General features: G+C 35.5%; 1 protein-coding gene across 1 annotated transcript in view; it reads right to left on the bottom strand.

Moving 5' to 3' along the window:
- INO80 (INO80 complex subunit) overlaps positions 1–12,921 on the bottom strand; it is a 95,508-nt gene that overhangs the window by 56,036 nt on the left and 26,551 nt on the right. The window contains exons 17-23 of the mRNA XM_004687904.2: positions 12,261–12,378; positions 11,305–11,390; positions 7,792–7,959; positions 7,451–7,584; positions 6,324–6,391; positions 4,819–4,912; positions 3,898–4,069 (exon numbers count right to left, since the gene is read on the bottom strand). Coding sequence (XP_004687961.1) covers positions 3,898–4,069; positions 4,819–4,912; positions 6,324–6,391; positions 7,451–7,584; positions 7,792–7,959; positions 11,305–11,390; positions 12,261–12,378 — 840 coding nt within the window. The remainder of the gene's footprint in view (positions 1–3,897; positions 4,070–4,818; positions 4,913–6,323; positions 6,392–7,450; positions 7,585–7,791; positions 7,960–11,304; positions 11,391–12,260; positions 12,379–12,921) is intronic.

Raw genomic sequence — 12,921 nt, 5'->3', positions numbered from 1 at the left:
GGGCTGCTTCCATGTTTTTCCAATTGTAAATAAAGCAGCAATAAACATGGGGGTACAAGTATCTTTTTCAATCAGTGTTTTTGTGTCTTTTTTTGGATAGATACCTAGGAGTGGGATTGCTGGGTCTAGGGAAGCTCCATGTTTAGCAGTTTGAGGAACCTCCAGACAGTTTTCCATAGAGGTTGTACTAGTTTGCATTCCCACCAGCAACTGCATCATCTTTTGAAGAAAGTAAAAAGAGGCTGAGTTCTGACTTAATATCAAAACCCCACAGACTGACAATGAAGGACTCCCACGACTTACCTTTTTAGTCCTTTTTCTGACTGTCCTTTATTTTATCTTTAATCTTAAACTTGAAATATTATTTTTCCTCCTATCTATATCTCCACCATTCAAGATCCAAACAAGATAAACAGTACTATAACTCTGAGGTCTGCTTCTGTCCTGCTCTATCTAATGTGCTCTCCTCCCATTCTGAACTTTACCTATATTAACTTAGCAATTACTTATATCTATTTTTAACTATTAAAGCATCTTTATTTTTATATTCTTTTAAGTCAGTGTATTTTTATTATTTGCATGAGTAGAAGCAAAGATTTCTTCAACAGGACACAAAAAAATGTTCATTAATTTTCACTTACAGGTGTGTACAGTAATGTTCACAACAGCGCTATCTATAGTAACAAAACTGGAAACTGCCCAAATGCTTCTATATAGTAATTCCTGTGGGGGAAGCCAGTCAATAACAGTGACTGGATATAGACAAAAGATGGCTTCTGGAGCAGCATTCTGGCAGTGTTTTGTGATGTGATCAATCTGTATGTACACTTAGGATTTGTGTACTTTCCTGAGTGCATGTTTAATATCTCTAGATACTTCACTCATCTCTCTAATCTATTTAGTCTACTATCTACTAAAGGGAAGCCATTGGTTTATCTTTTTAGAAACAAGTTACCTACTCCTTAGAATCATGAGTTCATTTTAAGTCTCAAAACGTTATTTCTTTCCATTCTTACTATTAAAAAAAGTGATCCAGAATAATCCATGAAATGACTCTCTTTATTCAATATCATGCAGTCACCTAGTGCTATGTTTTTCAACTCATGTTTTCCATGAGTAGTGAAATAATTTGACTATTTTGTTTTAAATTGCATGTATGTATCAGTAACATTTGCTACAGCCACACTCTTTACCATGTGGGAAAACACATTTGAGTCATGGCCACCTTTCAAAATCCACAGATATAAGTTATATTTTTGTTAATTGTTATACATGGAGCTTCAACAAAATGATTCTTTGTTCAGAACCTAGGTTAACTTTAAAAACTAGATACCATATAATGATCATTCTGCATAGTTGAAAGCAGAGATTTCTTAGAGAAGACAGATGAACAAACTGGCAAAATATATCACCTCATTCGTAAGTCAACTGATGAAGACAAAAGTCAGAACAGTATCTTTACACATAAGCAGAGATTTCTTAGAGAAGACAGATGAACAAACTGGCAAAATATATCACCTCATTCGTAAGTCAACTGATGAAGACAAAAGTCAGAACAGTATCTTTACACATAAAGTTTTCAGCTATTTGTAGCCCAATGGCTCAATAACTTAGAATACACTCCATAAAGAGTAAATGTCAAATAACAAAATGTCAAATACAAAACAAAATTAAACTAAACAGAAAGAAATGGAAGTGACTAACTCAATTAAATAAATATTCATACTTCAAAGCCAATTTTCCACAAAGCATATTGGCCACATCTGAATTTCTCAGGAAATTCATTAATCAATAAAAGACCTCACTAGATGCTCTCAAAACACCACTGTATTTTCAGAGAACAGAATACAAATTAGTAGCTCATATCTTAAGAGTGTAAAGTAAGGTATATTTATCAAAATAACAGGGTATGGGCCCTCCCTGGTGACGCAGCAGGTCAAAGCACAGCACTGAGAAGCTAAAGCCACTTAAGCATGAGTTGGATCCCCATCAGGAACTGACGCAAATGGTGTGGCAGACCTCTCCTGACCCACCCGCTGCTCCCGTCAGCAGTGTATTTCTATAGATCTGCCTGTTCTGCTCCCCATTCTGCCTCTGATAAATCCTCTCACTGCCCCTGAGCCTCTGGCCTGTACCCCAGTTCTGTATACATAACTAAATAAACCTTAAAAAAAAAAAATCAGAGTATAAGAAACCTTTGGGGAAATGATGGTTTCCATACCAAAAATAAAACTAGTTACATTCATAACTATAGTAACATACACATGGTAACAAATTTAGAGGAATGAATCTATATAAATCAAAGAAACTATTTATAAGACATATTAGTACTGCACTAGAAGTCACCCTGCCACTGTTAACTAAATATTCAATCAGGCTGGATCCTAATTCTCTTCTCCTTTTGTATTATATATTACTTGTTCAAAAAAGTGCATGAAGCAAAGCCTGAGAACCCAAACAGAAAAATAGAAGAGAAGGAAATCAAACTGGTTCTTCTGTGTACAGGGGCAAATACCAGATCCAGTCAAAGAACATCCTGCATTTGCTAGCAGTTAATCACAAGACTAATGACCCATTCCAGAGTATATACAGAAAACACCTATCTCCTAAACTCTTATTTTACATCATATAAAGAACCCTATTCTCAGAACTCTTTTTAGTCAGAATAAAATCCAAGTTCTTAGCATTAACCAAGAGGTCCCTCTATAAACTCATTTCATTTCACTTTCCCTACCACTTACTACACAACAGTATTGCTAGTGGAAATATAAATGTGTTAGAACTGTTGCCATTTTGGTGGATGACTGGATTAAAAAGATGTGGTACATATACACAATGGAATATTACTCAGTAACCAAGAAAAAGAAACATGTCTTTTTGTAGCAACATGGATGGAGCTGGAAAAGAACATGCTTAGTGAAGTAAGTCAGAAAGAAAAGGAAAAATACCAGATGGTTTCTCTCATAGCAGGAATATAACGGAACAGGCAAGAAAGTAGTGATAATGATGAACAGCTATATACCACAGACACTTTGTGGAGTGGGAATGGGATCAAAAATACTGGGGGGAGGGAAATGCACTGGACTATGGTGATGGCACATGGGTGATTTGGTGGTGGGAAACCTAAGGGGATTGCAACTGAGATGGGAAAATGCACAAAAATATGTAAAAATAAACTATTATAATATTAAAAAAAAACTGTTGCCATTTTGGAAAAATATTTGGCAGTGGCTACTAAATCCAAAAATACATATTCCTGAAGATACAGCAATTTCCTTTCCTTAATAGAGTGCCTTTTTGTACATGAAAAATACAAGAATGTGACACACTTTTAGTCCCTAACAGTCCCTAAATGGAGGCAGCAACTTCTCTAAACTTCCGACAACCAGCAGATTTTATAACACTGATCGAAAGTAGTCAGGCAAAATGTAAACTCTATTTACAAAAAGTTCAAAAACAGGCAAAATAATCTGTGTTAAGAGAAGCAAATAGTGATTTTCTTTATTTGTGGGTTTTGTTCTGAGCTAGACATAGTAAATGGAAAGAATTATGAAAGATTCTTCTGGGTGCTGGAAATGTTCTTTAACGCCTTGATCTAGGTAGCTATTACTTAAGTTTATACATATGAATAAATTCATAGAGCTTTACATTTAAAAACTGTATGCTTCTCAGTAAAATATACATAACATAATTTTCTTAGATTTACATACAAAAGTACACAAAATTGCTGTTAAGTCACATACAGTAAGTTATAACTCAATATATACACTGCTCCCACTACCTGGGAACTATTTCAGTTTTCACAGGTTATCATTTACTTTATTATTACATTTACTGATTGAAAGAACAAGGAAGGGAGTACTAGATGAGTTAACTGATGCTGAATTAATTGCTTACCTTTAACAAAGGGCAGCTGCAAAGGTTGGGAAAGGATAGTGGAAAATTAACCCCAAGAAGGAAATCCTTGTTCCGCAGATATCTCTGCTGGCTCTCCTCTTCTGGGTCTCCCCAGGAGCGCAGCTGATGGAGCCTGTAGGAGGCTTTCAGAGACAGGAAAAGAGCTAACCATCTGAAACAAACCACAGCAGACATGCTTATTCAGTGCTCCATGGAGTTTTGATTGTTCATAGCAGCAAGGAACCTTGTCTCTCATTAATACGTCTTGTGTAAATCTTGAGCATTTCAAAAACAGTTATTTCCTACTTTCAGATAAAGTCATTTTATACTTCTGTTCTATAAATTCTCTTTGTCATAACTTGGTTTGTAACTGTGAGGACAAATTCTCTGTAAAGCTGCTCTTTGTATTTTGCTATCACAAAAACAGTCAGAAAAATATATAGGGAGATAGCCTTTCCTATTGAGGTTACTAAAAATTACACAAATACAATAAAACAAATGAAAGCCGCTAATCTAAAGTACAAGAAGAACTAAGTTTTCCAGATTACTTAAAGTAGGCTATCTGTAATCACATTAGCTAAATGAATCATCAACCATTTCATCAGAGCAACCATCTGTCCTACAGAAGAAAATAAAACATAGCAGAGTAACTAGAAATAAAAAAGACTTGACTTTTTTTTTAGCATATGGTTAAAGAGCTTAATAGTTTTTATTTCAGGTATATCATGAAGCATAAGGTAAGTATTAAATGAACCAACAGAAAATAAAGATCCACTTCTAGAATTTTTAATTCATATAACAGAAAAAAAATAATAAAGACTCTCTTAAGATGATACACTATTAAGTGTTTAAATGAATAGTTTTTTTCCGTCATTCTTATTCCCAACTGCTCTCTCATCAAAATATGAGCAAACTTCTCACCTGGCCAAAAGTCCCTGAAGCATGAGATTTGCCATTTCTGCTGGAGATACATCAATAAAGCGAAGGAAAGAAAAACAGCTTTCTTCATTAACACCTGGAATAGCCACAGAGTTAAAACCAACAGCAATACAAGAAATAATATTCAACAAAAGCTTGTTAATGCCTGAATTCTGACTTAAGTATCAAAGGATACTCTAAAAGTGACCATTTAGCCTTTTTACAGAAATAAGAATGTCATTCTTACACTGCAGTGAGGAGCAGGAAAAGCAGACCTATGACATATGGTGTATACAGGTGAAAGTATAGCTGGCTCATTAAGTTACCTTTGGGGTTTTTTGATCTTTGGCTGCCCTCTCTTTTTATCACACTCAGAAAAAAAAAAGGACAGAATGAAAAATTCTGAACCTCTGCATTAAGACTTTGGACAATGCTCAAAGTTGAGCATCATTTTTCCTTACACTAAGGAAAAAGGGACTAAGTCACATTAATAAGAGTCCTGCATTGTTTCTATGAAGTTTCAAGGGTAAGAATCATTTTTTTTTTAAAGATTTATTTATTTATTTGTACAGAACTGGGGTACAGGCCAGAAATGCGGAGAGTGTGAGGATTCACCAGAGACAGAGCGGGGAGCAGAACAGGCAGATCAACGAAGTACACTGCTGAGGGGAGCAGCAGGCGGGCCAGGAGAGGTCTGCCATGCCATGTGGTCACCTCTGGGGCAGGTGGGGATCGAACTCATGAGGAAGTGGCTTAAGCTTCTTTGTGCTGCGCTTTAACCCACTGCGCCACCAGGGAGGGTCGGGTAAGAATCTTTTAATTAAAAAATATAAATTTTTTTACTCAGCAACCAAAAAAGAGAAACACATGTCTTTTGCAGCAACTTGGATGGAATTGGAAAAGATCATGCTTAGTGAGATAAGCCAGAAAGAGAAAGAAAAATACCGGATGGTTTCACTCATAGCAGGAGTATAGTGGACCAGGTGGAAAATAACAAAAATAATGAACAACCATATACCAGAGACATTTTGTGGGGGTGGAGTGGGGAATGGGATCAAAAACGGGATGGGGGGAGGGAAATGCACAGGATTATGGTGATGGCACATGGGTGACTTGGTGATGGGAAACCTGAGGGGATTACAATTGAGATGGAAAAAAAATGTACAAAATGATGTAAAAATAAACTTTTGTAATAAAAAAAAATATATATATATAAATTTTTGTAACTCTCATTTCTCTACAACCTGATTTTCCCGTCCCCAAAGGTAAGATTCTTAAGAAGCAGATATAAAGACATACATTCAATGAAATAATTTCCGATTGCTTCTTGTTAGAGCCTCATATCATAGAGATTACATATGAAGAGCAATTTACCTAAATTTTATTAACAATTTATAAACAAAGGCCCAGAATGCAGGTAAAACTACTTCTCTTAGTCACTCAGGAAAACAAGGAGCATCCTGATAAATCCTTGACATACTTTCCTTCCCAAAGATCAGAACACTTACTTTTTCTGTGAAAGAGAGATTGCTGGATGTAGTCTGGTGCAAATGGAGAAAGTAGAACCCTTAACCACCTGTAAAATAAGTAAAATAAATCCAAACTCAAATATAAGTTCTGGGAAGTTAAGCAGGCTAGAAATTCCAAGCTGAAGAGATTCTTTTGAAGCTATTTCTACTTTTAAGAAGATTATTGCTGTTTTTACCATGCAAAAATCATGGCAAAAATTTCAGAAAGAATTAAGTATGTAATAAAGGTGTAAAAGATAACACAAACTCAAAAGTTTAGGTTTTTTCAGAGAAGCACAAATCTAGTGCTGTTAAACTATTTAAAACTAATATACTGGACATAAAAAAATCTATTAACACTAGAGTACTGGTCTGTTTCCTCTTGCTCATCTAATTAAAAATTAGACTGGAGCTATTACAGACACAGAATTCTTAAAATTAAATACAAGAAATGTGTCTCAATTTCAGTTTCATTAGGGTATAAATACCATCGGTGATTATTTTGATAGTACTGTTGTATTTCACTACAGAAGCAGCTTTCTAAATTCAGGTTTTCAAATATGGGAGGGCATAAAAATCCCTTGGAAGATCTTTTAAAAAAAGAAATCAGGAAACCAGAGCCACCTTCACTCAAAGACGCAGAGCTAACCACCTATTTTCTGAATGGAAGTGATCTCTATCAGAGAATCACTAAGACACATTTCACCAGTATAAAATCTCTCATTGCTGATTCCAGGAGAAGGTAAATATGACTATTCTGAAGTCTAACCAGTCCTCCCACAAGTGTTATTCCAAGTATAAAACCAATTTCACTACCGGAGCAGAGACATTTGCTGTTCTCTCTTTGTACAAATATGTAATGCACATAGGAGCACATTCCTCTTCAAAAATACAACGTAAGTGGCTAGCTCTTTTCAGGTCAGCTAGCTAACAAGGCTTTGTGCACAAATTCCTACAAGATCACTCAATAAATAGCTGTCCACCCTTTGTGTAAAATGTCTCATCACTGGAAACACATTCTTCATTATGTTAATCTACAAAATCTTATGCTAAACCTTAAAATTACTAAAGATACTAAGCAACAAACCCCCAAACTACAAAACACTGTCATACTAGTATTTGCTCACCTATCTCGAGAATGGTTGAAGACCCTGATCTGTCCATGACGGTAGATAAACTTTGAAATCTGGTATGGCTTTAAGGAAATATGAAATGGAGACCAAGTTTCTTGTCGTTCAAATAACTCTGGGTGATTACACACCTAAGAGGAAGGAATACAGTAAGACAATGCAGCTATTATCACTTTATGACACAGGATCCCAAATCCTACAAATTTACCTTTGTAAATACATACATTTCATATTCACCTCCGTTTAACAGATTTGTTTTATTTAGCATGGAGGCTACAGCCATTTTCTTGAAAGGGGTTAATAAAGACAAGTCCAAGGGAGCTGAGCTAAGTACTTACCTTCCTAAACTGCATGACTAGATTCATGAGGCTGCTGGTGGTGGTCTGTGCCTGCTGAGTAGAACCCATGGAAGACTGCAATAAATCTTCGATGGAAATTTTGTTCTTTAGCGCCTGATACAGCAGCTTTTGTCGGCTGGTCAGTTGGCAATACATGAGAATCTCAATCTAAAATCAATTAAGGATATTTATATTTGGAAAAAAAGTTGTATGAAAATTCAGTGACAGCATAAAGTTGAAAACACATGCAAGTCAAGATTATGATTAATAAAACAATATTCATATCTCTAGTCACTGAGTCTTCTCTACAAACCTCTGATATGGCTAATTATTCAGAAAAACATTTCTTGACCTTTTTCCCTTATCACTCACTCTGTATGCTTTTCCTGGGCAATTCTTTCCATTTCCAATAGAACCAACTAATACCCATTGTAGTGACTTACAAAAATATATTCTCAAACAACCCTAGTCTCACACTGCCACTACCAACAGATTATAACAGTGCCATTCAAGACAGTCTGTAGAAATTGCATATATGACATGTCAGGGGAAAAAATATTTTCTACAATCTACTAATTTGTTTATAGCATTATTAATCACGTAGTTGCCAAAAGACACACTTTAGCTGATTTTTGTTCCTCTCAAACTCCATGTTCTATCATTCCCTAAGATTCTCAGTCAACATGGAAATTTACCTCTAACCACCTTTCTAACCAGTCCAAACTCATACAGGCAGAATGTCATCACATCTAACCTGAGACTATTATTACGTCAGGGTCTTTCTGCCTCTGGATTCTCTGTGTTCTAAGAAACTTTCTATACAAATCTTAATAACTTTCAATGTACAATACTGCCTACAGTAAAACATTACATATTCTCATACAGGCAGAGAAAGTCTTCCATAATCTATCCCAGTCTACTCATCACTATGCATTCGAATATACTTTATTTTGAATAGTGTTTAACAAGCACGAAGAATATTTGAATGCTGTTTTTACCTTTGCTCATATTGCTTCGTTACCTAGCACCCCCTTGCTACCATATACCATATTTTCCTAGTAAATAACAACTCATCATTACAGATATAATTCATGTCATCTCTGATTTGGTATCTTCCTTAACCTTGCCTAGCAGAACTACTACCGTAACTACATCTCCATTATGCTTCACAAAGACACCATTTTATCTCTTGTAACATAGTATTAGATACTCATGCATTCATTTCTCTTCAAATCCCTACAGGATGCATCTTTATTTATCAGTGGCTGACAGGCAAAGATTCAATAAATAAATAGGCTATTCTTTAACAGATTAAGAACTTTAATGAGATAGTTCTTGTCCCAAGACTGTCTATCTGTGTCTATCTATGTGCCTATTTTTTTTCCATTCTTTTTCCTAATAAACCTGTCCTTATTTAAAAAAATAAAACATTAGGGGGCCCTCCCTGGTAGCCAATGGGTTAAAACACAGCACTAAGAAGCTAAAGCCACTTCAGCATGAGTTCAATCCCTACATGGAGGTGATCCACTGGGCCCTGCAGACTTCTCCTAACCTGCCCACTGCTCCCCTCAGCAGTGTACTTTGTCAGTCAGCCTGTTCTGCTCCCCACTCTGTCTCTGGTGAATCCTCTCACCGCCCCTGCACATCTGGCCTGTACCCCAGTTCTGTATGCATAAATAAATCTTTAAAAATCTAATAAAACACTAATGATATTAAAGAAAATCATGCTATATATAGTAGTAAAGAACCATACTACGTCCTCTGATCACCTCCCTACTAGTGAATAACAGAAACTACTACCCTGCTGTTTTGTAAGCTCCTTCTGATATTTCAAGGATCTGTTCTTTTTTATTAGCTATTTTCCTTATATCAAATGCATCCATGTACCACTGCTACTTAGCTAAAATCAGTCAGCATAAAACAGTCAAGATTGTTTTTAAAGTAATAAAACAAAGGTATACTTCTATTCCTCTCTTTGAAAGTGTACATTTTCAGTATAATCTTCCAAAGAGATGTTACTAAGAATCAGAAAAAATGCCTTTCAGAGAGAAACAGAAGTCTATGGAAAAATGGGGGAAAATTACTAGGACTAGGAGAAAAAAAGGAAAATTAAGAGAATTCAAAGGAGGTTAACAGAAAATTACAGAAGTCTGGTAAATATCTAACAGAAGACAGTTATACACTAAAATTACTGGTGTTGTATGTGAAAAAAATATTATAAAACAAAGCACATTAAACCTCTTAATCTCTTATTTGTAGAAATACAAGAAAAGGGAAAATATTAGAAAACACAAAAATGTAATTAGCAAAACTTTGTAAGACAAACAACTCATTTCATTAACAAAGAGTTGCAAGGATAAGCAAAAGGGAGGTATTAAAAGATACTTCTGAGTTATATCACCCAAATGCTATGTGTAGACCATGTTAGATTCTGATTCGAATAAACCAAATTGGGGGGGTGGGGGGGTGCAGGGTGGGAAAGAAGATGGAAGAGAGAAAAACAAAAATAACTAAAAATATGTCAGGCCCTCCCTGGTGGTATAGCAGGTTAAAGCACAGTACTACAAAGATAAAGCCACCTCAGCATGAGCTCGATTCCTGGCCAAGGAGGTGACCCACGTGGCATGGCAGACCTCCCCTGACCCGCTCATTGCTCTCCTCAGCAGTGTACTTCATCAATCTGCCTGTTCTCCTCCCCATTCTGGTGAAACCTCTCACCTCCCCTGCACCTCTGACCTGTACCCCAGTTCTGTATGCATAAATTGCATAAATAAATCCAATCTTAAGGAAAAAAAAAAGTGTCAGCACCGAATACTTACATGACACTAAAATGGAATAACTTTTTTAGTAGGGTTGATAATTATATGTGTTCATATATTTCAAAAATATATAAATATACAAATAAAATATGCAAATAAATATACAAATAAAATAAATAATTTCTGAGGGGGTCCTCCCTGGTGGCACAACAGGTTAAAGCACAGTACTGTGAAGCTATCTCCAGCCACTGCAGCACAAGCCCTATCTACACCCACAAGGTGCAGCAGACCTCTTCTGTCCTGCCTGCCGCGCCCCTCAGCAATGTATTTCAGTCAATCTACCTGTTCTGCTCTCCACTATGTTTCTCGTGAATCTTCTCAACCCCCAACCCCACACCTCTGCCCTCTACCCCAGTTCCTGTATGCATAAGTAAAGAAATTTTTAAAAATAGTAATTTCTGAGATTTACTTCTGAGTAATCCAGAAGAGAGTTGATTATTAAATTATTTGGTGTTATGAGATGATTCATTATACTATTCTTTGTACAATATTTCAAATATACCATAATAAATAGCTCTGAACAAAGTTTCTTGCCTTCACTATTTACCTCATTTTTAAGTCCTTTAATGTACTCAATTTTAAAGGTCTTCTCTCAAAGTAATCATCATTTAATTAAACAAAAAAATTTTTTTCACTCTGAAACCTTAAGATGCCTAATTATTCAGATTAAATTTATGGGATCTTCTATCCTTACCTTGTCAGACAATTCATTTTCCACATCTTTCTTGATTCTCCGCAGCATAAACGGCTTCAAAATCATGTGTAAGCGGGACAATTGGTCTGAAAATCCAGGAAGTCCCCCATAAATAACACATATATTGATTTAACATGAACAAAAGAAACATTACAGTATCTTTCACTGTATTTTTTTTTAACATCTTCTGGTTAAATAATTATCTGAAAAATGATGAACCAATCTTTTCCCCAAACAGGAAACAAGGAATCTGATTATCCATATCATCTTCCTATAGACAACTAAGCAAATGCTGGCTGCTGTGACTAACTCAGTGTGGACCAACAGGGACTCATTTTAGGAACAGATTACTAATAATAGGATTCTCAGGTAAGTTTAATGCAAGCTATCTGGTACTTCTCCAATATTCCTAAAAGGAAAATCAATTTCTCAAAGGCTGCAGCAAAATTAACAAATTGTTGTGAGAAACTGCATAAAGACTTTTGTAATAGTTGATGCCACTTGATATGTCATAACACGTCATAAAAAAAATTACTAAAAGAGTTATAGATGAAAAGCATTGACAAATAAAGGTTAAAATGTTCACAGAAACCAGTCCTAACATAAATAGAAAATGTATTAAAAGACCCTTCTAATATTTTGTTTATCACAGAAAGTCTTACACCATTTCAAAAATATACAATCTGATAGGAAATTTTCAAGATCTATGTGGAAAATGAGGACTCTGTAAGCCAAAATGTGGTATCTTATGAGCTCTGCTTATGCTGCCTTGATTTAATAATTAAGACTATATAGCAGCATACCATGAATTAGTCCTTTTTTCACGAAAGCATATATTATAAGAGAAAAAAACCCATAATTTTTACTAGAAAAGGTGTTCTTTAACTATAAGAAAACATATAATTATGTGGTTGCCTACACTGATAGATGAAAAGAAAGTTCATAAAAGTACTCACTCTCATCAATGGCAGATTTGTTTTCGGCGTGGCTCTCAATGTCCTTGGAAAACCATTCATTAAATTCCTCATGTGAATCAAATAACGTTGGCATGATGAAATGTAGGAGAGCCCAGAGCTGGAAACAAAGGAAAAACAAAAGAGCTGAAGAGCAACAAATGACAGCATGCAAGCTATAAAGGTTTGTAGAGAGTGAATGCTGTAGTTATGTGTGTGTGTGTCTGTGTCTATATGCACTTCCTCATCTATGTGTGACATGTACTTCAACCAACCCAAATTCTAAAAGTGTTACAGCAAAATGTGACTAATTTTTTCAATTAATCAAAAATGAAGTTTGAAAATGCACATCCTGCTCAGATTTTGCAGTGGGACAGTATTTAAGATCTCACAAAACATAAATCAATTCACAAATGACCACAATTTGAGGTAACAAAACTTGTTAACAGCTCTAAACTCGGGGTCAGCAAATTAGCACGTATGGTGCCAACTCTGTCTACGATCTATTTTATAAACACAACTATGCTGGAAGGCAGCCACACACCTATTCATTTGTGTCAACTACTGCTGCTATTCACATTACATGTGATTACATGGCATAAAGTCTAAGATAGTTACTTGCTAAACCTTAAAGTTTTCTGATCTCTACTCTAGATAATCAATT

Source organism: Condylura cristata, unplaced genomic scaffold (genome assembly GCF_000260355.1).
Source record: "Condylura cristata isolate star-nosed mole 26May11 unplaced genomic scaffold, ConCri1.0 scaffold00023, whole genome shotgun sequence".
Lineage (NCBI taxonomy): Eukaryota > Metazoa > Chordata > Mammalia > Eulipotyphla > Talpidae > Condylura > Condylura cristata.
Note: the sequence above shows the minus strand (reverse complement) of the source record. Positions and strands in the feature narration are given on the sequence as shown.